The 25,586-nt window shown below is 37.6% G+C and overlaps 4 protein-coding genes and 1 long non-coding RNA gene across 6 annotated transcripts; 3 read left to right on the top strand and 2 right to left on the bottom strand.

Annotated features, from left to right (window-relative positions):
- The first annotated feature begins 518 nt into the window (after positions 1-518).
- EGY3 (ethylene-dependent gravitropism-deficient and yellow-green-like 3) lies at positions 519-4,156 on the top strand. Of its 2 annotated transcripts, none has more exons than XM_068468879.2 (6): positions 519-1,328; positions 1,755-1,952; positions 2,083-2,307; positions 2,647-2,885; positions 3,043-3,197; positions 3,661-4,156. In XM_068468879.2, exons 1-6 carry the CDS (start codon positions 768-770, stop codon positions 4,014-4,016), a joined length of 1,734 nt encoding a protein of 577 aa, XP_068324980.2. In that variant the 5' UTR covers positions 519-767; the 3' UTR covers positions 4,017-4,156. The 2 variants fall into 2 exon arrangements, with proteins under 2 accessions (XP_068324980.2, XP_088534769.1); XM_088678643.1 differs by lacking the exon at positions 3,661-4,156 and adding an exon at positions 3,304-3,511.
- Positions 4,157-11,890: 7,734 nt separating this feature from the next.
- On the bottom strand, positions 11,891-12,958 carry LOC148693590 (uncharacterized). The gene is made up of 2 exons (XM_088677059.1): positions 12,643-12,958; positions 11,891-12,562 (listed from the first exon to the last, which is right to left on the bottom strand). The coding sequence occupies exons 1-2, from the start codon at positions 12,955-12,957 to the stop codon at positions 12,050-12,052; spliced, it is 828 nt and encodes a 275-aa protein (XP_088533185.1). The 5' UTR covers position 12,958; the 3' UTR covers positions 11,891-12,049.
- Positions 12,959-13,136: 178 nt separating this feature from the next.
- Positions 13,137-13,900, top strand: LOC148693591 (uncharacterized). Its single transcript, XR_015951810.1, has 3 exons — positions 13,137-13,255; positions 13,640-13,732; positions 13,834-13,900. It is a non-coding gene; the product is annotated as an uncharacterized LOC148693591 (long non-coding RNA).
- A 1,058-nt stretch (positions 13,901-14,958) lies between these two features.
- Positions 14,959-15,843, bottom strand: LOC148693592 (uncharacterized). Its single transcript, XM_088678063.1, has 2 exons — positions 15,332-15,843; positions 14,959-15,255 (listed from the first exon to the last, which is right to left on the bottom strand). Exons 1-2 carry the CDS (start codon positions 15,791-15,793, stop codon positions 14,959-14,961), a joined length of 759 nt encoding a protein of 252 aa, XP_088534189.1. The 5' UTR covers positions 15,794-15,843.
- Positions 15,844-23,357: 7,514 nt separating this feature from the next.
- Positions 23,358-24,113, top strand: LOC137728217 (putative F-box protein At1g23770). Its single transcript, XM_068467068.2, has one exon. It carries the CDS (start codon positions 23,358-23,360, stop codon positions 24,111-24,113), a length of 756 nt encoding a protein of 251 aa, XP_068323169.2.
- The last annotated feature ends 1,473 nt before the right edge of the window (positions 24,114-25,586 follow it).

Raw genomic sequence — 25,586 nt, forward strand, 5'->3', positions numbered from 1 at the left:
ATCACACATCGTCAAGTGAAAATATTAGAGTAGAGTGCATGACAATACTTTTCATCGATTAAAAATACTATCACAATAATATTATAATTGTGAGTAAATTTCTCTTTCACATTTCGTTAAACAAAGCTAACTACGTAACACTTAGGATAAGGAACCAAATCAATCAAAATTGAGCCACCTAATCAATTAATCCGATCCGTTGAAATTTGATCTAACAGTTATAAACAGGAGGCCCTCTAAAAGCTATCATAATCGTAGCCGTTAGATCAAATTTCAACGGCCTGAATTAATTGATTAGGTGGCTCAGTTTTAATGGATCCATAGGGGATTCAGTTCCTTAGGATAATACTAGAGAAACCAAATTTAAAAATCAAATGATATGTCACGAATAAAAAATAAGTACATTAATCGACACTTAATTAATAATCTAAACATCTACATCCACATCATTTAATTTGTAAATTTAATTTAAAATTTTGATCTCCCTGACATTATCTTTCGATTATCAGTTTATCACCATTCATCCATCAAATTCAAATCAAATCGAATACCACACGCCAATTGGAGCCGAGGAGAACTCGACTGGGCTTTCATGGGGTCTCATCTTCTTGTCACGTCCTTCAACACTCAATCCACCTGTCTTTCTTCTCCAGCTTTCTAGACCTTCCTCCACATTCCTCTCTCTCTGTGTCTGCATCCGACTCCTTTTTCTACAGCCACCACGCCATGGCCTCTCTCATCTCTCACTCAACTCTCCAAGCTTTCCAATGGCATCTCTCTCCATCGCTTCGCATTACTCCATTTCCTCATGGCGTCCCAAGAATAGCAACACCAGTACCACCCTCTCATCTTTCAACAAAACCCCATTTCGTAAAAACACCCAAAATCTCACCTTATCAAAAAAACGCCATCATTTTCTCACATTTTCCATGAAAAATGACCAGGAAAACGAACCCACTTCTTCTTCTTCGTCGCCGTCGTCGGCTGTTGCAGTTTCCGAGAAGCCGAGCGACGGCAGTGAGACCCAGAAGAGTGAATTGCCAGCAGAAGGAGGTGACTCTGAGTCTGATGAGGAGAAAGAGAAGCAGCAGGAGACGGATTGGAAGACGGACGAGGAGTTCAAGAAGTTCATGGGAAATCCTTCCATTGAAGCTGCAATAAAGTTGGAGAAGAAAAGGGCAGATAGGAAGCTCAAGGATCTTGATAGGGAAAGTAGTGGGAACCCAGTTGCAGGGATCCTGAACAAAGTTTTGCGTGACAGTTTGACCAGAGAGAAGGAGAGGCTGGAGAAAGCTGAAGAGACTTTCAAGGCAATTGATCTTAACAAGGTAATTTTCTTCTACTTTTTCCCCCTTTGCAAGTGTTTGCTCATGAAAGTTATAGTCTGGAAATCAATTTTTTTTTATGGAGTAAGTGAAAAGGATGCACTTTCGGATTTGGATGTGATTAAACATGGTTGTTTATGCCAAAACATGACTGGGTATAGTTAGGGAAATTGACCAAAATGATCATTTGCTGAAATAATCAGTTTTTCAGTATGTTGTTGATATTTGATTGTTGTGCCGTTGATCTATAATTCTAGTGCAGCAGTTGGGATTTGATTTGTGATAATTTTAGTCAATTTCCTTTAAAGTATAGCTTACTGGTTATCAATTTATCAGAAGATGACCTGTTGGGAGCATTTTGTATCGTTAGTTTATGTCAAGAAGTACCAAACTTTTGTATCTTACGTTGTGTCTATTTTGATGTGGCAGTTAAGGAGTTGTTTTGGGTTTGATACATTTTTTCCGACTGATGTTCGGAGATTTGGAGATGGAGGCATTTTTGTTGGAAATTTGAGGAAACCAATTGAAGAGGTCATGCCCAAATTAGAGCAAAAGCTATCTGAAGCGGCAGGAAGAGAAGTTGTGTTATGGTTCATGGAAGAAAAAACTAATGACATCAGAAAACAGGTACTGATATAAGTATGAAATTGATCTAAATTGATCCTAGTCTCTCAAATGTGGATGATAAAATTCTTACTTTGATTAAAAATTAATGTTGTTTCTAGTTTTATATTGACATGGTTTGTTCTTCTTTAAGGTCTGTATGGTGCAACCCAAATCGGAAATTGATCTGCAGTTCGAGTCAACCAAGCTGAGCACTCCTTTGGGTTATGTGAGTGCGGTAGCCTTATGTGTTACCACTTTTGGTACCGTAGCTCTGATGAGTGGCTTCTTCCTGAAACCTGATGCTACATGGGATGACTACCTTGCCAATGTTGTGCCCCTCTTTGGTGGCTTCCTATCTATTTTGGGAGTTTCCGAGGTATTTTATCTTTTATTTGATTTGTCTGTCATTAATCTCGACAATTCATATCATTGTCTGGCCCAGAATAATCAGGTTTTAACTCGCAAATCCTGTTTTTTTAATGATGTGTTAGTGTGACTTTTCGAGAAATGGAGAATGTTAATCCAACATGAGGAGCATACCAAGATTATTAGGCTTAAAAATGAATTTTAATTTAGAGAATACATATATGAGGACATTTTGCATCCCCTTGTTCTGATGTGATGGTTATTTGTTTTTGTACTCCGGTTCTAATCTGGTCTGTACGTGACGCAATTTTGTATCTCTCTTCCATTCTAACAAGTTTGTTTTACACAGATAGCGACTAGAGTGACAGCTGCTCGTCACGGTGTAAAACTCAGTCCATCTTTTCTCGTGCCATCCAATTGGACAGGCTGTTTAGGAGTGATGAATAACTATGAATCACTGCTTCCAAACAAGGAAGCACTTTTTGACATTCCAGTGGCACGCACGGCTAGTGCATATCTCACATCACTGGTGCTTGCAATTGCTGCTTTTGTGGCTGATGGAAGCTTTAATGGGGGTGACAATGCATTGTAAGTTCTTCACAGACCCTTACTCAGAAATATAACAGATTGCTTTTTTAAACGTCCTGCCCAAAGCTCTAGCATCACCATCTCAAACTTCATCTGACCTCAGTCATCTCACTAATTATTTCGTTTTGACAAGCATTCCTTTTTCTTTTCTTGGCAGGTATATAAGGCCGCAATTCTTCTATAATAATCCCTTGCTTTCTTTTGTCCAATTTGTTATTGGTCCTTACGCGGATGACCTTGGAAATGTGCTGCCCTATGCAGTGGAAGGTGTTGGAGTTCCTGTTGATCCCCTTGCTTTTGCTGGACTTCTAGGTCAGTAATTTAACCTTCTTAATTCATATTACAGTTTTACCTCATCCTCCCCCCTCACAGCCCCCAGCCCCCCTCCTCTTTTGCCGCTCCAAAATTTTGAGTGCAGAGTTACTGTGCTAGTTGGCAGAAAGTTTTCACGAAATGACAGTTTCTATCTGGAAACTCAACCTCTGCAAATAGCTTGGCTCCTGTGTTATATCTAAGCAGCCCTTAAGGTCACCTAAATTGAAAGAAATTATGTTGAGTTGTATAAGACTACATACTCTGTTAGCGTGCTTGTGTGACAAAATAAAACGCCACTCAAATGTGTGAAATAATTGTGTTGGCATTTTGGGAAGAGTTGGAAGAAATAAAGGTTGACATGATTACTTAATGCCAAAATCCAGCATAGGCTTAAACATTTGTCAAATGTATAAATCTAATCTGGATACAACTACAAGGTATTGACTGCATTTTTCGACAGGGATGGTGGTGACCTCTCTTAACTTGTTGCCATGTGGGAGACTCGAAGGAGGCCGGATTGCACAAGCTATGTTTGGGAGAGGTACGGCTGCTCTGCTATCGTTTGCCACATCGCTTTTACTTGGGATTGGTGGCCTAAGTGGAAGTGTCCTTTGCTTGGCATGGGGATTATTTGCCACCTTCTTCCGGGGTGGAGAAGAAATGCCCGCGAAAGACGAAATCAGCCCCTTGGGAGATGATAGGTTTGCTTGGGGTTGTGTCCTCGGCCTTATCTGCTTCCTCACGCTTTTCCCTAACAGCGGAGGGACGTTCTCCAGCTCATTTTTAAGTGCACCATTTTTCAGGGGTGATATGTAAATAGGTCGAACGTACTGTATCATTAGGCTGATGACCGTATTTCAATATCATTAGGGTTCTTGTTCTGGATTTCAAGTTTATAGGGTTTTGATGTGAAAACTAAAAATGATGGAATATCATGTGTTAAAGTTAAAACGTAAGACGACGCCTGTTATGGGGTTTGGCTTGTGCGTATATTGATCTAATTCAGTCGTGCCAACCGTGCAACTGTAGGTTACATCACATGTAGGATAATGACGGTTGAGTTGCGTAAAGCTGGGGTTTAGTTTCGAACTTCTTTTTTCAGCTTTGTTTTTTTTGTTTGTTTGTATGTTTGTTTTTGAGAATTGAACACAAACTAGAAAGTAGAAGCCCATATTTTCTTGTGAGAAGGAAGCATTAGAACACGAATTGTGACGTTTTATTTTATTCCATGATGAAAATAACGGCAGCAAATAGAACGTAACAAAATTGACCGAAAAAAAAAAAGGTCGCGGGTCTGCTGTCTCCAAAATTTTCTTCTCGTCACCAAACTAGTTTTGTGACACCTGTCTTGATACTTAAATGGAACTATAATTTTAGTCTAATAAGGGAAATGAAAAATGTGAGTAAAAATGGTTTTGTTGGGTGGCAATGTATTAGTGGATTCAGAAGTTACGTGACAATGAATCCGTTTTATGCAAGTTGTTCTCTGTTTTTATCCTCAACCCTTTTTGTGAATCCCGAGAACCATATATGTATGCCCTGCATATGCAGCAAGCAAAACCATACAGAGTCAAAGCAATGTCACACATCAATGTTTGATGAATTCTAATGATGAATTCAACTATCTGATGCATACTATAGTCTCCTCAAACTGAAAGTATGCATACCCAACTTGTACGGACGGTATATGCTGCCTTATCCTCTCCACTAAAACCCTAACCTCAATAGCCTCGTTATAGAAGATAGTGTAAGTCGACTATAATATGCACACTAAAAGTACTAACCTTGAGAAGCCATTAAATCAAAGCACAACGATGAATCATGAACAGCAGCACCAAGCAAAGATCTTCTGCTCTCTCTACACGCCTTATTCACTCCTATATGGGGTAGGTTTTGTGCTAGAATCTTGTGTATAAGAGTAGGGACCTAATCTTTATATTAATGGGTGAGACTATTAGGTTTTCCTTGCTCATAAAGAAAACCCTAATACATATCTTTAGCACTTCCAAAATCCATGACCTAATAGGAAAGATATTCCCAATAATTATAGATTTACTTCACCACCAAGTAATCCGGGATAATCAAATATTCCTTCCTATCTTGTATTCTAAATCAATTAGGACTCCTAAATAGATGCAAGTCCAGTAAAAATCTTACAAATAAAGCAACATATACAACACATACAATTTAGCAAAAAACTAAGCAAATAACTCACTACTAAGTACTAACAAATGAGAAAACAGAGAAATAGCTATCAAAAGGACGCTTACCCCAACAGTATGATCATAGAAGGTCATTGCTAAACAAATGTAAGGCCTTCACAATTGTACTTTGTCGATGCAAACTTCCGCTGTCTCTAACTTTGATGAAAATGCACTTGTAAAATAATTAACACATTTGATCAAAGACCTAAGACTCATGCACCCTCGAGGTGTGAAGGGGGGGGGGGGAGTTAGGCCAATGGATCTCTGATGCCTAAGTTAGTTTCTCTAAAAAGGTTAAGTGTTTATGGATTTTTAGGGGTAGCTAAAGCTTACCAAAATTTGGCAGAGATTGAGGTATATATAAGGGAGTGGGCGACCATGGTGTTAGGGTCGTCTGGTCTTGGGCTTGGGTTGTGACCGCTTGGGCTGTTATGGCTTGGGCTGCCTGGTTGACGGCTTGAGCTGCTGCGACTTGGGCCTTCTAGGCTCGGCTTGCACCTTGGAGGGCCTGAGCTGTCTTCCCGTGGGCCATGGAATAGACCTAGGCCTCATGTCCATGGTTTTGTGGATTGGGTTGCTGTAAGGGATGGGGCACTGCTACTTAGGTCGTGGCCTAGTGGCCTTGGCATAGCTATTGGGACGTGGCGACGGTGGTGGTGCGGCTCCATGGTGTTCGGGTTTTACTTTACGTATAACGGTATCCTATTGACCAAGGTTTAGGGAGAGAATATTCTCAAGATATTAAATAGGAAATAATATCTTGAGATAATGGGGTAAATATCCTTAATTGATTTAAATAGGGATTACTTACTTGAATGAAGTCAGTCTTCAAATGAGAATGTATTAAAGATGGGATTTGGGTAATTAATCCTTATCTTTAATACTTTGACTTTTCCTTGCCATGGGCAAGTGAGCTGTGAGCAATTGTATTTAGCTCCTTGGACCTTCAAGGGTACTGAGCTGCTCATGGGAGTATCTGAGAAGTCTGTCCATTTAATGAAGGCAATCTTGTCTTTCTTGATCAAAAGTCCATGTATTGCCTCTACGATTTTTGAGATGATTTTAGGCTCCACGTACTTCACTTGGAGTATTCCAATTCTGGAAACTCAACTTGAAGCTTGGCATCGATGATTGAGTTCAGATTCTTGGTTAGGTAGCCAAGATGTCATCTTCAGTGATGAGGTTCTTCAAGTTTAGAGCCTCGATATCAAATATGTAAAGGGAATCATTTAACTCGTCGAAGTCAAGATGGGTGTAAAAATTATTAGAAGAGTCTTCATCGTTGCAGAATTGATTTTGAAGACGCATTCATCATTACCTAATGTGTGCATGTCATCGATCTTCCTTTTAATACTAATTCCTCAAGTTTGGGGCAACAGTTGTTAAAACGGGTGTGAGATGGGATCCATAGGAAAGAAATATCCACTTGCAACCTTTAATTTTCAAGGCTGGAATGGAAGGGAAGGGTGGGAAATTCACTACATCTTTGTTTTAACTTGAGAGACTCGAGGTTTGGGTTTGTGAATACCTTTATGGGCAGTGGGAAAAAATTGGCTCGTCAATTGGGTAAGGAGCAATGAAGAGGACTAGGTCGGTGACACCGCGTTGAAGAGAAGTGAGAATGATGGTTGTGATGTCCAAGGGCGGAGCCAGGATTTTTTCCTTGGGTTGGCTAATTGAAAATAATAATATAAAATCATATGTTTATTTTTTGGTTATATAAACTTATATAATAATCAATATAAAAGAACAACAATATAATATAAACTATTCTCAAAATCATAACCCTAACCGATAAATTCATGGACCATATAAATAATTAACCTACTAATTAAATCAAGAATAAGTAAATATAGAGATTAAGAAAGTACCAAAGGTGTCATTTATTGGAAAATCGCAATGGAAATTAAGGAATTGCAGAGATAAGGATTTAATTGTGGATTTAAAGAAATTATTTTTCTTTTCTTGAGTAAGAAGCACAGAGGCTAAATTACATAGGGTAAATGATTTTTTTCTTTAAAGAATATGATAAAGAGGGACTGGAGATAGAACTAATTTATAATTTTTAGCATAAAACGTATTATTTATTACCTGTCCTCTATAAAATATACATTAAATAATTATCTCTATTAAAATTGAGTAAGCTATAAACATGATTTTACAAAAGAATAGTTCTATTCCCAAACTCATTTTTTACTTCCAACACAGCCTTATTAATTTTCTGCCAGTGATCATCTCCAACTCATTCGATTTGAACAACCAAATATTGAGAGGGTGTGTGAGAAGTAAAAATGAGTGCATAGATAGCACTCCTCTTACAGAAAACCTCCTTGGGCTACAGCCCACCTTAGCCTTGTGGGTGGCTACGCCATTGGTGACGTCGTCTGCATGGCTAAAGTATGACCGAAAGTGAAATTTTTAGAGATCTTGTGGTGTATTTGGATGTTGGAGGATATTTTGAACAATTTGGTAAACAAAAATGTTATTCTTACTATCTATTTGTATTGTCTCTTTAATAGAACGAGACATAGGATTTTACCACTAGCAAAAGTAGAGATGAAAACACTTAAAAACACTTACTAGAGTAGGGGTGAGCATAAAAACCGCCAAACCGTAAGAATAAAAATTGAAAAGAACCATGTTGACCGGAAAAGTCAACTTTGAGTCAAAAATCGAACCGGACCGTTCAAACTGATTTCGATTTCGAATGAACAAGAACCAGTCGGAACCGAACCGAACTGTTTTATTAATAATAAATAAATAAATTATATATATACACACATGACATGCTATAATAGGTTGAAAAATTAGTTTCACCAAGTTAGTTCTGCTGGAGTTCCCCCTGAACAACAAACTTCAGGGAATAACCTGTTAAAGCAGGAGTTTGGGAGTTCTCTACCATTTCAAACAAATTGGCAGGTATTTAATAGCTTATGTGGTTTTTTTTATCTGTAGTTGGCATACTCCTTAGCTTATATCATTTGGGCTTATTGATACAGATAATTGCTAAAATGAGGTGCAATGCTTCTTCCATGTGCATGCCTTAGGTTTTTATGTTTTATTGGCATGTTCCTTACTTTTATACTTGAGATTTTTTACATATTTTGGTTTTGCTGCTTCTCTGTTCCCACTTAATCAGTTTTACTGTTATATTTGTTCTTTGGTATCTGTTTTCCAACTCAATTTCAATAATTGAGTAAGGTTACTATCAAATGTATATTGTCTCCATTTACGCTTAGTATTCGGAGTCGTAAACCTGCAAAAATAGAACTGGAACCAGGGTAGACCGAACTGTACGGTTCTAGTAATAAATTTAAGAGGAACTGCACCGAACAGAACTGTTGATATTTTTCGATTCCGATTCCGATTTAGGGTTGGAACCGCACCGTGCCCACCCCTATACTAGAGAACAAGGTAGCTGTAGTAAAAATGCTCATTCAAGATCGTTCTCCTAAGGGATAGAATATTTAAAAGTAATTCTTAATTAACTATTTAAAACAAAGTTTTGTAAAAGGTTAATTTTATGACCTAAATTAATAAAAGCGAATTTAAAATTAAAAACAATTAAAGGTTCAATAAATGTAAAATAAAATAATAGAACAGTTTTTGAAATGAAATTGTAAAAGCACTAAGGTTCCATCGTCACCTTAACAATTCTACTTAGTTCTTCCAATTACTTACGACTTATACATGCATATTTTGAAGGTTAGATTTTCTTAATGTATGATTTACTTGTAGGGGTGCGTACGGTGTAGTTCAGTGCAGTTTCATCCTCAAATCGGAACCGGAACTAGGAAATATCAATGGTCCGATTCAATGAGGTTCCACTTAAATTTATTACTAAAACTATAAGGTTCGGTACACACTGGTTCCAGTTTGGTTGATGCCAGTTTACGGTTCCGAATACTAAATCATCTAAATACAAAATCAAAATGCTATTTAAAGTTTACTTGTTTCGTTTTTTATTTTTTATTTTTTTTAATTTTTTTATTTGCATGCTTGCATTCGAATATGACTTCTAAAATGGTTATATAAAGTTACAAACAAAACATATTTTTTTCAATGCTAAAACAAAATGTAAATTTCCTTGACACCAAGCAAACAAAAAAAGAAACACAATTCAAATGTACATATACATTCATAATACAAATATACATCCACACATACAAATATATCCACTATGAAGAACCGGATCCTCTTTGTAAGGATATCAGTGATCTGTGAATCGTGTCTGTTTATCATACATTGAAAGGTCAAAAATCATTTTAATTTTTTTATTTAAAATTGAACACAAACAACACCTGATTAAAACTGACCGCACAATGTACGATGAACAGATACAATTCACAGATCTCCAAGATCCTCACAAAGAGAAAATGGAGAGGATCCTGTTGGCACTATGAAGTAAAAATGTTAGTACGACTACAATAATTTAAGCCTAAAAGGGGGCTTACCAAGAGATTAAAAATGGCCTAGGAAAAAGTAGGATGTAACTTAACACCTTTTCTCTCTGATGTGAGATACTCTCCGTTTGTGTGAGTTAACGCGTTTTCATTAATTCCCTCCTCTCTCTCCCACCTACTTCGCTTCCCACACATCCAATCTGCCTCACTTTAATTGATTAATACTCCTTCCAAAAACCATCCACAAGATCGCTTGAATCCTGTTGGATTTATGGGGATCCTATTGCATTTATTGGGAGTTAAGGTGAAGTGCAACCCTCACCCACCTGAAATGAAGGCTCACCAGGAGGAATATATACCTACTAGCAGCTATACATTTGTGGAGGTTTCTAGGGATCAAAAAAGGGATATATATATATATACCCAAATACATCGTGCACATGCTGTATCTGGAAACTTGGCGGGTTTTTTTTTTGGATTTGAGTGATATACGAGTTCAAATGCTTTAGCCATCTGGAGAAATGAAAAGGGATGAGGAATTTGTAAGTGCCAGTGAGACCATTCTTTACATCTCAAGCAAACCAGAGATTTATGTAATGGCCTAGGTGGAGGTCGAAGATCTGGTGGTCCAACTAGAAGAATCTTTGGAACTGTCCAACATGGAGTAAGGTGTTAAACTAGTAGGGCAGGCTCTGAATTTAAAATACCTAAAAAAGTGGGGAATAAGGAACATTTCGAATAGGGGGCTAGAAGAAGTATGAGGAGATCAACATCAACTGGGTCCAAGATAACAGGTTCATCATCATTGTGAAGGGTGAAGGTATGGCTGACCGGATTGTAGATCAAGTCCCATGGGCGGTTATAAACAAGTAATTTTTGGTCAAGAGGTGGTTGTCGGATCTTTCACTAAAGGAAATAAAGCTACACCTTGTTCCATTTTGGCTTCAAATGAGAGGTATCCCTCTGAACCTAAACACGGAGACAAGTTCTAGAAGGCTAGCTATGGAGGTAGGAGAGTTTTTGGAGGTGGAAAGTCTGGTGCACGCTAGAGGGTTCCTTAGGGTAGCGTTTGGTACGCAGACGGGACGGGACGGGACGGGACAGGACGGGACAGGACAGGACGGAACAGATGTTCTGTGTTATGTTTGGTATGCGCAGGACGGAACAAGACGGTTGTTCCGTCCTGCGTTTGGTAGCACATGGACGGAACGGAACCAAAAGATGAAAATGACTAAAATACCCATGTTCCGGTGTTGTTTGGTACAATTTTATGGGCGGAACGGGACATGACTCTTTTTTTTTTTTTTTTTTTTTTTTTTTTAAGTTGTTCAAATTTGAACACTATTATCCATTATTTGTTTTTCTTGGTCCAAATTTTAATAGGTATATATTGTGTTTCACATGCAAACCCCTTTAAAATTTGTAATTTTTCCCGTTTTCTACACCTCCATTCGAATTTTCACCACAAACCCATCAAATTTTATTGTGCAAATTGCAAAACCCACACCCCAATTCAATTTTTAGTCCCTAATTTTGGTCCTTTCAATTGTGGGTTGTTGTTGTTAAGGATGGATTTATAAGATGTTACAATCCTATCACTAAAGGAAATAAATAATTTACATAAAATCATAATAAACTACGAATCCCAAGAATACAAGAATATATACACAAAAGTTAACAAATTGTTGAAGAGAGCTGGAGTATTCAAAGTAGGTGTGGATGGTTGGAGAAATGGCAACGAGAATTAAACTCTTCTAGTGAAAATTTGATGAAATGGAGTAGAAGAAAATTTAACAGAGGAAGGGAGGAAATTGATCATCTAATGCATTATTTGGGTTGCCTCCATGATAATTGGGAGGAACATGGTATAGTTCAGGATTTCTCGAGTGGGGGAACAAGCCCCAAGCACCTTAATAGGTTCTACAAACATTAGAATTGGCCTTGTTTAGAAGGACACCCCTCTAAATATTCCCCATTGCAGGAACAAGGCAAACCACATAAGAGCACATGACAAATGTTGAAAAATATATAAGTTTAATGATCATGCATATCGTAAACATTTTAGGGTTTAAACATTTAGAACTTAAACAAAGAAAATGAAATATGCATAACTTAAACATGAAATATCCGAAATCAAACATTCGTCCTGACTTAAAAAACAAATAATGTCTTGCTAAAGTAATAATGAAAACACTTAGAAGTTGATAAAGTTCCCCATACTAAAACCACAAATACTAAAACCTCAAAGGCTCTCCATAAACACTTTAATGAAATCTGGCTTCTGTGAGTCATCCAAGGTGCTCCAAATACCCATCAGATCGGTATCTTTCACTAACTTCATTGAAATTCTTAACACCTGATCGTATGGGAGACCCATGGCCTGAAGCTCAGAAGGTAGTCTAGCTTTTGCTTCTCTAAAAGTAAAACTTTCACCTAATTTCTTCATTTCAGTAACAGCTTTATTCCAACCTTCACTGATAACAGATACAATATTTGCATCACCATCATTCCTGCTCCTCTTCCTTTTCCTAACAGGTTGAGAAGCACTAGATGTAACAACAGAAGGAGATGGGGTAGGTGAAAGTGAAGGTATCTCAGAAGTCTCACAATCCTCACTTTCCAAACCCATATTTTCAATTGCATCTGCCGCTGATTCAGCAATGCTACCCGTGGCTCGGTCTCTCCCAAACACCGTACATAGCCGTGGATACAACGGGAATGGCTTATTTGGTTTGCAAGATGCATTGGGATGTTTCTACAATAAGAACCCAAAGAAATCAAGGTTAAGACTTTCAAAACAACTAATTGATAAAGAATAAGAAAAAAAAAATTTACCTTCACCCACTCCTGTAGTATTTCGTCACTATCCACAACAACACATTTTTTCTCATCATCCCAACCAAATCCAGATGTATTCATCATGTCATATGCAGACGAATACTTTTCTTTCAGACGCTTCAATTTGTTTTGTATATGCTTCGGCTCTATATTAATGCCAGGAATCTGTTCCCTCATCTTAGAGGCAACCGTTACAAAAGTACCAGCCTTAAAATTGCCGGTCTCACACCTAACACCATCAGCAACCATCTCCTCGAGGATGGTAAGTAGTACATCCTCCTCATGATCAATCCAATTACGTGAGGTGGCCATATAATCTATCAAATAAGCCATATATTACACAAGTAACACAAATAAATTTATATTAGTTGTACTAATCAATTACCAAATCAAATAAGCCAAATCAAATGACAATGACTAAATTTATATTAGTTTAGTTCTCTAAGTATTTTATGTTCTAAGAGTAATTTTGGTTAGTTTGTTGACAATACAGAGGACAGCTGCAGACCAGATATTGAGGGACTTGCAAAACAATCCTGATATGTGGCTCCAAGTTGTGCACATTTTACAGAGCGCAAAGAACCTAAACACCAGGTTCTTTGCCCTGCAGGTCAGTTGTGTTGCATAACAATCTATGACCAGTGCATTTACTTTTTGTCTAACAAGGCCACTGTCAGATGCCCAGATGGTCCTTGCAGTTGGGCAGCAAGGCTGAAGCAAGCCAAAAATAGCATGCCTTTATGTGGGTACAACAACAACAATAATAATCAAGTTGACTGCTTAGGTGTAGATTTTGTTCTTTGTTAAACAAGGCATCAGATAAAGTCTACAGAATGCTTATACCATCTAATCTTGTTGCATATTCATTGGCTTTCTCATGGTTTGGTGCTTTGGAAAAAATTCTATGCAGCTTTTCATTACAACCTGTATAAATCTTTCTATTTGTAATTTAAGGTGCTGATATTATGAGGGTTTTCTTTGCATCCACATTCAGGTCCTAGAAGGGGTTATCAAGTATAGGTGGAATGCATTGCCTGTTGAACAGAGAGACGGAATGAAAAATTATATCTCTGATGTCATTGTACAGGTATGAATCATGCAGTAAATATATGAGGATTGCAAGTTTTGCTCGTTTAGATAGTCATGTAGTAAATTTCCTTTCTTACCTTTGGTTCCTTTTTTGTGAAGCTATCAAGTAATGAGGCCTCTTTTCGAATGGAAAGACTTTATGTCAGCAAACTCAATATTAAACTGGTTCAGGTATTTCCTTGTTTCTCTCCCATTAGGATTATTGCATTTGTCGCTTTTTTTGGTTAGTTTGTTGTATCAAGCACTTTGTTTTCTTTTCTGTTAGTCTGTTGGCTTTTTCTATTTGATAGTATCTGAAATTTACTTGTTATATTCAAATCTGTAAATTGCTTACTTGTTGGATAGTTGTACTAATCAATTACCAAATCAAATAAGCCAAATCAAATGACAATGACTAAATTTATATTAGTTGTACTAATCAATTACCAAATCAAATAAAACGCTACTTCCTAATGCACTTGAAACAATAGACAACCTAATTTTAAAATAAGCCAAATCAATAGTTTAATTACCAAATCAAATAAGCCAAATCAAATGACAATGACTACACCCTAATTTTAAAATTTATTAAAATTTAGTAACACAAATAAACATATCAAATAAGCCATAACATCTAGATAACTCCCAATTACCATATTACAATAACAAACATCTCAATAGTCTTGATGTTACGAATTTTCAAGCCAATTACAACAACTAAATTGAGTCCCCATCTAAAAGACAATTACAACAACTACCATGTTAACCAATTTTCAAGCCCTTCTTCCTCTCCACTCATCATATATTTCTCTTGCAAGATCATCCCTCCATTGAGTCCATATTTGGCTTGACTCAACGGTTTCAATGTAGGCTAATACTTCTGGTAAATCTTCCCCTATAGGTAATTCATCAAATGCAAGCCTTGCATTTTCTTCAGGATCAACTGCCATATACATTCTGATAAAATTATGAAGTAAACTACATGCGGTGATCATTCACCCCTGAATCTTGATTGGATAGTGGGAAGGACTTCGTAAGATAGCCCAACGTCGTTTGAGGAGGCCAAAACATCTCTCAATGACATTCCTAGCACGTGAGTGTTTCATATTAAAATATTCTTCATGATTCCTAGGTGCCCGTGAATTGTTTTCCCACTCTTGCAAATGGTATCTAGTGCCTCTATACGGTGCCAGAAAACCCTCACCATTCGTATATTCGGAATCAACCAAATAATATGTACCTATATTACTTGATAATAAATTTTAGTTGTTGGCCAACAAAGGTAAGGAAAAATACTAGGTGCTTGTTTATATTACCAGTTGGAACCTTGAGGCCATTAGCTCTAGTAACAGCGTCACCAAGAACTCTCGAATCAGTAGCTGATCCCTCCCAACCGGATAACACATATACGAATTTGAGGTCGTGTGTGCATACGCCTAACACATTAGTTGCTATATGACCCTTCCTTGTTCTATATCTTGGTCTATCGGCATCAGGCACAGTGACCCCTATGTAAGTTCCATCTAGCGCTCCTAAGCAACCCTAGACAAAAGAAAAACTTATATTAATTAGCAATTACAAATAATTATGTTATTAATGATTTTACTATGATTATTACCTTAAAGCATTTCCATCTCGATTCCGTGCAATCCTCTGGGATAGGGGTTGGTTTTGCAAACAACACATCTTGCAAACTAAGTAATGCACACAATACTCTACGGACATATCGACTAATAGTTTCACCAGACCTAAAAAATCTAACTTGCATTGACCTATTTTTATTGTGGTGGGCTAATATGTTAACAAAAGTAGCTACTTGCTCCTCTATTGTAACATGACCATCATCTACCAATCCACCATGAGTTTGTAGTAAATCACATAAAACTGCAAATGCATTCCTATCCATTCGTAGCTCCCACAAACAGTTAGTATCACTCAATCGCGTGATACGATTTATTTCCTCTCTCCTAACATGAAGTCTAACAAATGTCCTCTGCTCTAAACTAGCTATTTCCCGTTGTCTCCTTTGTTGTTGTCTATATCTCAACAATTGTGCATTCATAGTAAAGACTTGTGCCATTATAATCCAAACGTTCAAAAGAACAAAGAATTGAGTCTCATATTCATCCATACCTTCACATGCAAAAAAACAACACATGAATGAGTGGAGTATCAACATACGCTAAATTCATTTTAGATACTTGGACTTGGTAATAATGATAATATAATGTATAATATTCGTTCGATGGTAGTGACGAATTGTCCACAAGAGGCTATCTCAGTAGCCGAATGCAAAAAGAAGGTGCCACCTTTTTTCATTGTTGCATTTCTATATTGTGTGTCACATAACAGCTTTGTATATCCAAGTTAACAATAAGAGGATGTCGAATTCATAAAATAGACTGCAAATTATTTTGCTTATAATAATACTTTGGTTTAGTACACTATATATGTATATATGGGAGAAATTGCTTAGAAGGTAACCAGTCTATCATATTATTGCCTAGAATAAGGATACTTAGCTGTTCTAATTTTATCACAACTACCTCAAATCTTATGAATCAAGCATAACCATCACAGCAAGTCAAATGAAAAAAAGCAGCTGTGGATTTAAATAAAATTGCTAGCACAAAAATCAGCAAGAAAACATGCATTACCAATTAACAACCCAAACATGCACAAAAAAGGTCCCAAATCACCAAAACAAAACAAAAAAAAAAAAGTAAAATTTAGCTGCAAAGAAAACAAATAATACATTTATATACCTTTAGCACAGAGAGTTCCAAGAATCAGAATCGAAAATCCAAAAATCTGAAAGGGACGGTTTCCCGAATCTGGAAAACAAAATGCATCAGACACGCACAATAACGATCCAACAAAAAAAAAAGATCCAAACCATATAAGCTGATAAACATGCAAAACTCACAGATAAATAACGATCTTGGGCTGATTTAGAATCCCGATTCGTAATATTAGTCTTCAGACCTGTAAGCGACCAACAATCTGTCAGAGCAATACCATTTTGTTTTTCTAATAATCCACATGAGATCAAACCCAAACATGTCAAAAAAGTTTGTGCCTTTCAACACAGTCAACACATGGATTAGTCCATTGACACATGGATTAATCCACATGAGATCAAACCCAAACATGTCAAAAATTCATAATCCATTTTAATCCAAACTGCACTCACACAGTTTATATCACCAAGAACTGCACTCACACAGTTTAATCAAAATCCATTTTAATCCAAACTGCACTCACACAGTTTAAGAACTGCACTCACACAGTTTAATCAAAATCCATTTTAATCCAAACTGCACTCACACAGTTTATATCCAAACTGTAAAACTATAAAAAACCACATGCAAATAATTTTAAAACAACTGCACTCACACAGTTTATATCACCAAGAACATATAAAAAAAAAAATTTAAATCACAATCTAAACTAATGTTTCCTTGACTCCTGTCCGTGTTTATAACCCCCTGTACTCATGCTGTATATGTGATACAATGCCATATGTTTTATGTTGTTGGTGCAGGCTAAGGCAGAAGAGTGGACTTGCACTAATCTCCAAGCAAGGAAAGATTATGTTACAAGACTGTGAGTGAATGACGAAAAAGAAATGTCAATTTATAACTATAAAAAGTCTTCAGTTTGAGGCTCCTTGCACAAATTCGCAAAATCCAGCCAGGGGTTCCATAGAAGAGGACGAAGAATAAGAAGGGAAGAGAAAGGCTCCTGCTTTTTAGAGTTTTGAGTTTGTTCTCGGAAGGAAGTGATTTGGGGTTGTTTTTTTTTTTGCTTGGAAGTGGAGGAACAATGGCGACCGATCTCAGTGATTACGCCATCATCAAGGAAGGAGAGGCTGAGATTCTCATGCATGCTAAGAACCAAGTGTTTTACAACAAAACCCAGGTGCCAAAATCTTCTCTTTTTGTGATTTTTGAATTGGGTTTGTTGGGTTTGGTGGGATTTTTGAGATGATATGTTTGAGGTCTTTTTGTGTTTTTGAGTAGTTCTGAATTGGAAGTGTGTCGGGTCAGTGTTAGTTGGTGAAAAGTTGGGTTTGGTTGCTGGGGAAGTATTGTAGGAATAGGAAAGATTAATGTTTAGAATCGAAGAATTTCGATATGCGAACGGTTTTATTTTTGTGATTAGTAATCGTTGAGGAATGTGTGTGATGAAGCCTTGGATTGGAAATGTTAATTGTGTCTCGCATTTGGGAGCATGTAAGTGACGGAAACCCAATTCATATATTGAATTTTGTGTTGCTCAATTGACTCATCATTTAGATTAAGTATTTCTGCTTACGGTTTATATATGCAGTGCAAATTCAATATGGACAAGTTAATCCTCGTCCAAGTCTGAAGACATTTGTGTGTTGGGGGGTGGGCGTGTGTTGGAAGGGAGTTGCAATTTTTTGTGTTTACAACCTATTCTACTTATCTATCTCTCCACCCAGTTCTATACCACTTCATTTTTAGCTCAAGCGAGACCCTTCTAATTTTCCATAACTTATACGCCTTTAAATGACATGACTTGTTAATTAAATCCTAAACCAAAAGCCCAGCACAAAGCAGCCTCTGTATTTTTCCAATATAAACAGGCTGCACTCTGCCATCTCACTTTTGGTAATTATATGTTCAAACACTACTATAAACATCATGCTTGAAAATAAGTCTTGCATAACCGACATCAACCTTTTAATGCTTATAACCGACATCAACTTGAACAGCTAAATCCTGAAATCCACTAAGACCTAAAGGCATTAACAAAACCAGCTCACTCACTTCAAATCAATATCCATACAAATATGATAAAGTCAACAAAACCCAAATTGCTTACCTTTCCTATGAGATAGAAAGGAGAAAGATTTATCTTTCAAGCGAACAAACACAGGAACAACAAACCTGTTGCCCAGAAAGCAAGAAAAGCACCTCAAAGGAGAAAACCTAAATCAGATCAAAGTACCAAAACCCTGATGCCCAAAAATCCCCTTTTTTTTTTTCCCATTTCACAAAGTACAAATTACAGATTGATATGTATTTACTCAAGAAACAAAATCAGAACCATACAACTCAACAATCAAGAACACAAAGGCATCCAAGAAACACCAAATTGACCAAATTGACCGTTCATTGACTGAAGTTCTAGTAACTGATCCAAGAAATTCACCCAAATTTCAGTCACAGAGAAATTTATCAACCAACCATTCACATATATGGTTGCCATTTCCCACCTTGTCTTGATTACATGACACAGCTTAATTTGACAATACTCAATGTTATAGCAGACATTACAGCTAGAAACTATAAAAGGACCGATTTAAGTAATCACCTATTCAAGTCCATCCTTTCTTGGATACTAGCCTCTTTGCACATTGTTTTCATGCTCAAAGCTTTTTTCAGGGGCGAAATTTTTATCTTTATTTTTTCCCAAAGTATAAGCTGAATTTTCCAGGTTTCACTTAATTTCATTTACAAACTAAGCAGGAATCATGGAAATCATCTGCTTTGTTATAAATGCTACTAAACCCTAGAAGCAGAACATCATAAATTAAGCGGCTACAGGCACATAGATGTGATTTAAAATTGGGGTGGGTTGAAATTTAAGCTCCTTACTTTAGAGGAAAGTTTATTCGATCGAAATTTCGACAGACTATCATTGTTTTTATGACATTCCCCAAAAAGTTTGAGATTTTGCAAGATGCCTAATTTCCTAAATTGAATTTGAGAACAGAAAGACAGATTGAAAGTGGAAACAGAAACCAAAGAAAAAAATGTACCAGACCCAGATGAGAAATCGCCAAAAAAAACTAGTATTTTGCTGCACTCTAGTTGATACAAAATATCAAACACAAACAGAGAACAAATACATAAATAGAGAATAAATAAAAAACATTTGAACAATCGAAGAAAGAGAGAGACCGAGAGCTACACGAAAACAGATCGAACCTGGAACCGAGATGCAGAGCTGAAGATGCTACGGAAGAGGATGAGGAGGAAGGTTCGCAGAGCTGCTACACGGAAGATGCAGAGGTGAAGAGGCTACAGGGAAGAAGATGAGGAGGAAAGGGAAGATGCAGAGGGAGGAACACGACGGCTGAGAAGAAGAGGGATAGTTTTTAGGGTTTGTTATATGATTTTTGATGTAAATTTTGACAAAGACAAGGGCCATTTTTGTCTTAAAATTTTGGAAATTTCTGTCCCACAGACGTGGAACAACCCGTTCCAGGGTGGGGGTGTGGAACAGAAAATCATCCAAAATCTGTTCCATGGAACAGCCCGTTCCACTCATTTTAGGCGCACCAAACGCGGGACGGAACGCCTCGTCCCACTCTGTTCCGTCCCGTCCCGCGTACCAAACGCAACCTAGAGCAACATGGTGTGTTCAATGTCAGTATTGGTGGGCTTGGATCCTATGGGCCAAGCTTTATTGATGTTAACCCAGCTTAAGGCCACCTAGAGTTTCTTGGGCCACTTCCCAGGGCTCATGGCAATGGAGTAATTATCCAGGAAATTGAGGAAAATACTAGCCTGGGCTAACCTGGGAGAACCTTGCGGCCTAACCATGATAGACGAGATGCCCATGGGTTAAAGGGGCCGGGCCATAGACTTTTAACCCTTACAATCACAACGGTCAACCCATATGGCAGAGACTCCACCTCAAACCAACCATAAATGAACCCCTTTGAAGACCTAGGTTTAAAGAAGAGATTTGGGGACAAGGAGGCTTCTGGCTCTTAATCACCATCTAAGAAAGTAAAGAAGGGGGAGAGTAGTTCCCGAAATAGATGAGGGAAAAAAGAAGGTTTACTGAGATGTTGTTGAAATAACTCTGGTTTGTGAGGAAAAGGCTAATTTGGTTGAGGAAGATCTCCATGAAGTCCCAGTAACTGAAGAGGAAAATATTTGGGATTACCTTGAGATTATCTCAAAAGTGGAAACTAAGGCGTTGATGGTGCGAATAGCGGGGAAGAAGTCCCAGGGTGGTGGTGGTTGGCCTGAAATAGCTGCAAAATCGCCATTAGCTACCTCCTTTGGAACTGTCGAGGTCTAGGGCCGTACACGATGTTTCAAGGTTTCCATGGGCTCTTTAGGAAGTAAAAAACCTCTGTGGTTTTTTTATTAGAATAAAAAATGATAAACCACAAATTAATTGGTGTTAGAAGAAGAATGAGGTTTAATCTTGGATGTGAGGTCCCTTCTATTGGGGCAACAGGTGGTTTATGTTTAAGGTGGAATAACCTAATAGAAGTCCAAGTATTGTTCTCTTCAAAATACATTATTCATATAAGAATTAGGGATGGGTGCAATAACTCATGGAGCTATGCCACTTGGGTTTATGGCAACCTATACAGAGCGAAGAAACGAGGGTTCTGGGATTGTCTTTCGCATGTCTTGGGGCCTTCGAATAACCCATGGTTTTGCAGGAAATGAGGATCTTTAATGATTTGTCGTGGGATCACGAGAAGTTTGGAGGACGTGAAACTCCTCATTCTCACCCTCAATATCTTTCAGAAGTTCACGTCGTGAATGAAGCTCTTTGATCTCATATTCAGCTGACGGAAGTTTACCTGGCATGGGATAAGAAATAATAACCTGGTTCAGGAACGCTAAGATAGGGGACTTGTGAATGAGAGCTGGCAAGAGAGGTGGCCAAACACCACTGTGATTCTTGAAACAGTTTGGGTATCTGATCATTGCTCGATAGTTATCACTTTTAATCTAGAACCTCTGCGAGGAAAGAAGATCTGTCGATTTGAATCTTTTTGGCTGGAGGATGAAGGTTGTCATGAGATAATTGAAAATTTTTGGTGAATCCACTACGGGGCTGGTGCCCTTAGGAAGTGGCAGAGGAAACTTGATGTGTGCAGAGTAGACTGTTGAACTGGAGTAGAAGGAAATTCAAAGAAGGCATGATGGAGATTGATGATCTTAGCGCAAAACTAGGCTACCTGCAGGAGCATTGGGAAGAGCATTGTGATTAAATTACTAAAACAAATTTAGATTGAACGTTGCATTGTCTTCCATCGTGAGCTATCTGCAAACAAGGGTTGATGGATAATTCTTCTATGAATTTCAGTGAGCGTTTAAAATTGAAGAGCGTGAAGGGGAGTAAAGGATAGAAGGGGGATAGAACAATGGAGAAGATGAGATGGTAAGGATGATCATTCCATAAAATTAGGCTCAACGTTGCATCGTCTTCCATCATTAACCATATCTCCTTTGTTGTTTTTCCCTTTTTTCCTTTCTTTCTGCCTATCTTTGTCACCTATTCCTCAGTCAGAAGATCATTCCATAAAATTGGACAGAAAGACCATTTCTCTCCTCTTTCCTTTGGTTTTTTCCCTTACTTCCTCTCCTCATTCCTCTCTCTTTTACTTACTCGTTTGTCGATGCAAGTTAGATTTCAGGGCAATGGATCGATAAATTTGGAAATTCACGTAAGTGCGGCTATGTAGCTGGCTAATTTGGATGGTTTGTTAGAACCTCTGAGTCATACAATGGTGCAAGTGCTTTACTCCGATAGGGTGCATGTGCAGATGGAGAAGCTGGGTGCTGAAGTGGGAGTCGGCAAAAAAGAGAAACATATGGTGGGGCTAAGTGATAAAGACTTTTAAAGGTACTTTGGGTAGAAAAGAATGATTCTAGATTAAGGCTTTCACCCATAGTGGGATTAGGCTTTTTAGCCAAAGTCCTTGAGGTTTGCATAACTCCTTACTTTGGTCCCTGAGATTTGAAATTAATAAAAGCGGTCCCTGAGATTGTTCACCATCAATCATTGTAGTCATTTCGTGAAAAATTATGTTAACTAAGGATCAAAATGACAAAAATATTCTCAATTTAAAACAATAGGCCAAAATGATTTGACAATAATATGAGGGTACTTTTGTCATTTTATTCTTATTTAATTAAGATTTTTCATGGAATGACCAAAATGATTGATGATGGACAATCTCAAGGACCACTTCTATTCATTTCAAATCTTAGGGACCAAAATAAGGAGTTATGCAAATCTCAAGGACTATTTTGGCTAAAAAACTGTGGGATTATCACCTCCATCTCAGTAATCCAATTCCTCCAAATTCTGTGAATATGAATTTTTTACTGGATCTCACCACGTTTTTATTGCCAAAATGATGAGTAAACACTAGAATCCTTTTAAATGCAAAGTGCTTCCCTTTCATTTCATCCCAACCCCAACTAGTAAACACGCCATTAGAAGCGCGAAAATATTATATATGGTATGTATTTTATTTATTAACTTGTGAACATGGTGGATTTCATTCTATTTTTACCAAGTCATGCACCAATCAACAATTTACAATCGTTAAATTCAATATCATATTAAGTATACCACATCACACCATCAAATTGTTTACAGGCGTCTCATGTCAAGTGGATCCTACCACATCAGGCACACCTATCAATCATTCACAATCGTCGTATATCCTTATCACACACTAGCCAACTATTCACAGTTGTCATGAATGTCATAAATACTACCAACCCACACATGAACTCTTGAGACTATTATATATGGTTTGAAGAGTTAAGTAAAATCGCTCAATATTTCTTCTAATTGTTACATTTCTTTCTCAAAATTTCTCCTTTTTATCACCCAAAAGAAAAACTATGGAAATCCATGATGGATCTAGTGGGCTTGTGGGGAACAACAAGAAGTACTCAATACTCTTCTTCTTGATGAAGGTATTGAGGGAGGTGTTGTTAGAAGACCGTAGCTTTCACAAGTTGTCGGTGATTGTAGTGCATGCAGTGTTTCTAGAGTTCGGTTTCGTCCAATTTGATTCATTTTCGGGTGCCCAAGTCGATAGCTTTCATCTCTCAGACAAATGGCCAACGACATCTTTCACGCTGTCGTTTACTTACACTATGCCCGAAATTCTGAAAAATCGAAATAATTGTGTCTACGTTTTCGGGTCTTTAATTGGAATAGACGGCGTCCTAATAAGATTTCAGAAGGTGTGCAACTCTGTCTACGTTTTCGGGTCTTTAATTGGAAGCGGGTCGGGTTCTTACTGGGTACAATTGAACCCCGAGAGGTTTGGGCCCATGATCCGAATGCTGAACGACACAAAAGGACATGTCGCTAAAGAAGAAGTTTTGGAACTGTGGAAAATTGTGAAGGACGAGATTGTGCTGCCATTGGCAATTAATCTTTGTGCGAATGCTGGTTTGCCAGCTCCGCCGAGCTTCATGCAGCTTCCGTCGGAGATTCAAATGAAGATTTTGAGGTTGTTACCCGGTGTGGATATTGCCATGGTAGGTTGTGTGTGTAAGGAATTAAGGGATCTTGCTAACGATGACGAACTGTGGAAGCAGAAGGTTTTTGATGAGTTTATTGTTGAGTTTCTTCTTGCTCAAACCTAAAGCATTATCAATTTTGGATAATGGTGAAATGTTTTTCAAATAAATTGTGAGAAATTATATGAAAATTTTGAATAAAATGAATAAATTCGTATCAAAACTTTGCTAAGTTCTATGAATTCTGCTAAATCAAACACCAATTACACTTGTGGATTGTCCAATAGATTATTATGACACATTACATAGGCTGTACCAGGTCAAACACTAATTAACCAAGAAAAAAAAAAATTTAGCCCAGCAACTGCGGGATGAAGGGGGTTCCGAGCCCATCCTGACTATAAAAAAAAAATTAAATAAATAAATAAATAAATATTAGTGCACTACTTATTGTTCTACTCTTGTTGCTAGTAAAAGAAGGAAATAGATGCTCTCCAGATCCCTTTTTTCCTAATCGACTTAGTTCGAGATTCGAGTTATTGAAATTTGATCCAATGACTATAAACAAGAGGTTTTTTTAAAAGTGATAATAATTGTAATCATTAGATCAAATATTAACGGTTCAGATCCTGAACTAGGTAGATTTGGTGGAAGAGGATCCCTTTCCCTAAAAGAAAATGGGGCACATCCCAAAGAAAAGTCAAAGAGTAAATTATATTTTACTTTATCAAGTTTTAGATACATTGCAACCTCTTACATTTGAAAAATATTTATTATGTTGAAAAGTCTCATGGGCAATGAATGCCCACAGTTCCATTTGTAGAAAATGAAAGTGGAAAATGAATTGTGCTGTCAGAAGACGCGTTACAAATTTCAACATGCAGTTAATGCATCAATATGGAGTTGCTCTATAAATAGAGCACTCCATATGTTTTCATGTAAAAGATAAAAGAGAAAAAAGAAAAAGAGCAGAGAAAGAAAGAGAGGAAGAGGAGAGGAGAGAATAAATAGAGTTATCTTTGTACTCTTATTATTCCAAATTATAATGAAAGCACTACTGCTGCCCGAGGACGTACTCCAGTCACACTGACTGTAGAGGAACCTCGTAAATTTTGTGTCTTATTCCACTGCACACACACTGTCGATTTTACAACACGTTATCAGCACGAAAAGCTCTCATGTCAGTGGAAAGCATAACGCCATAAATCCGGTAAAGCACTATCCACCTCTCACCTCAGTCATCTAAAATCTCACAGAATAAAAGGTATGTCCATTTTTCGTCTCTCCCACTGCGCCAGAAGCGCCCCACAGAATTCCGGTGAAAAATTGAAATTTACGACCTGAAGTCGTCACGAGATGAGAAAACACGTACTTGACAACTGGTTTCCAGAGATCCAGAAGAATCTCATCAGACTTGGAAACCCAGATCACGTTGTTTTCGACGGATCTTGAGAACTCCCATGAATACTTGGTTGTTTGAGATGGTGATGGCAAGAATGAATCCACACAGACCTCCCTCTCTTGTGCCTTCGTCAACCCCACTGTCATATATGTCTCTGTAAGGAGGTTCTTGCTTAACGATGACATGTTCCCTGGGTC

This window comes from Pyrus communis, chromosome 10, assembly GCF_041283825.1.
Source record: "Pyrus communis isolate YQ-2024b chromosome 10, ASM4128382v1, whole genome shotgun sequence".
Classification (NCBI taxonomy): Eukaryota; Viridiplantae; Streptophyta; class Magnoliopsida; order Rosales; family Rosaceae; genus Pyrus; species Pyrus communis.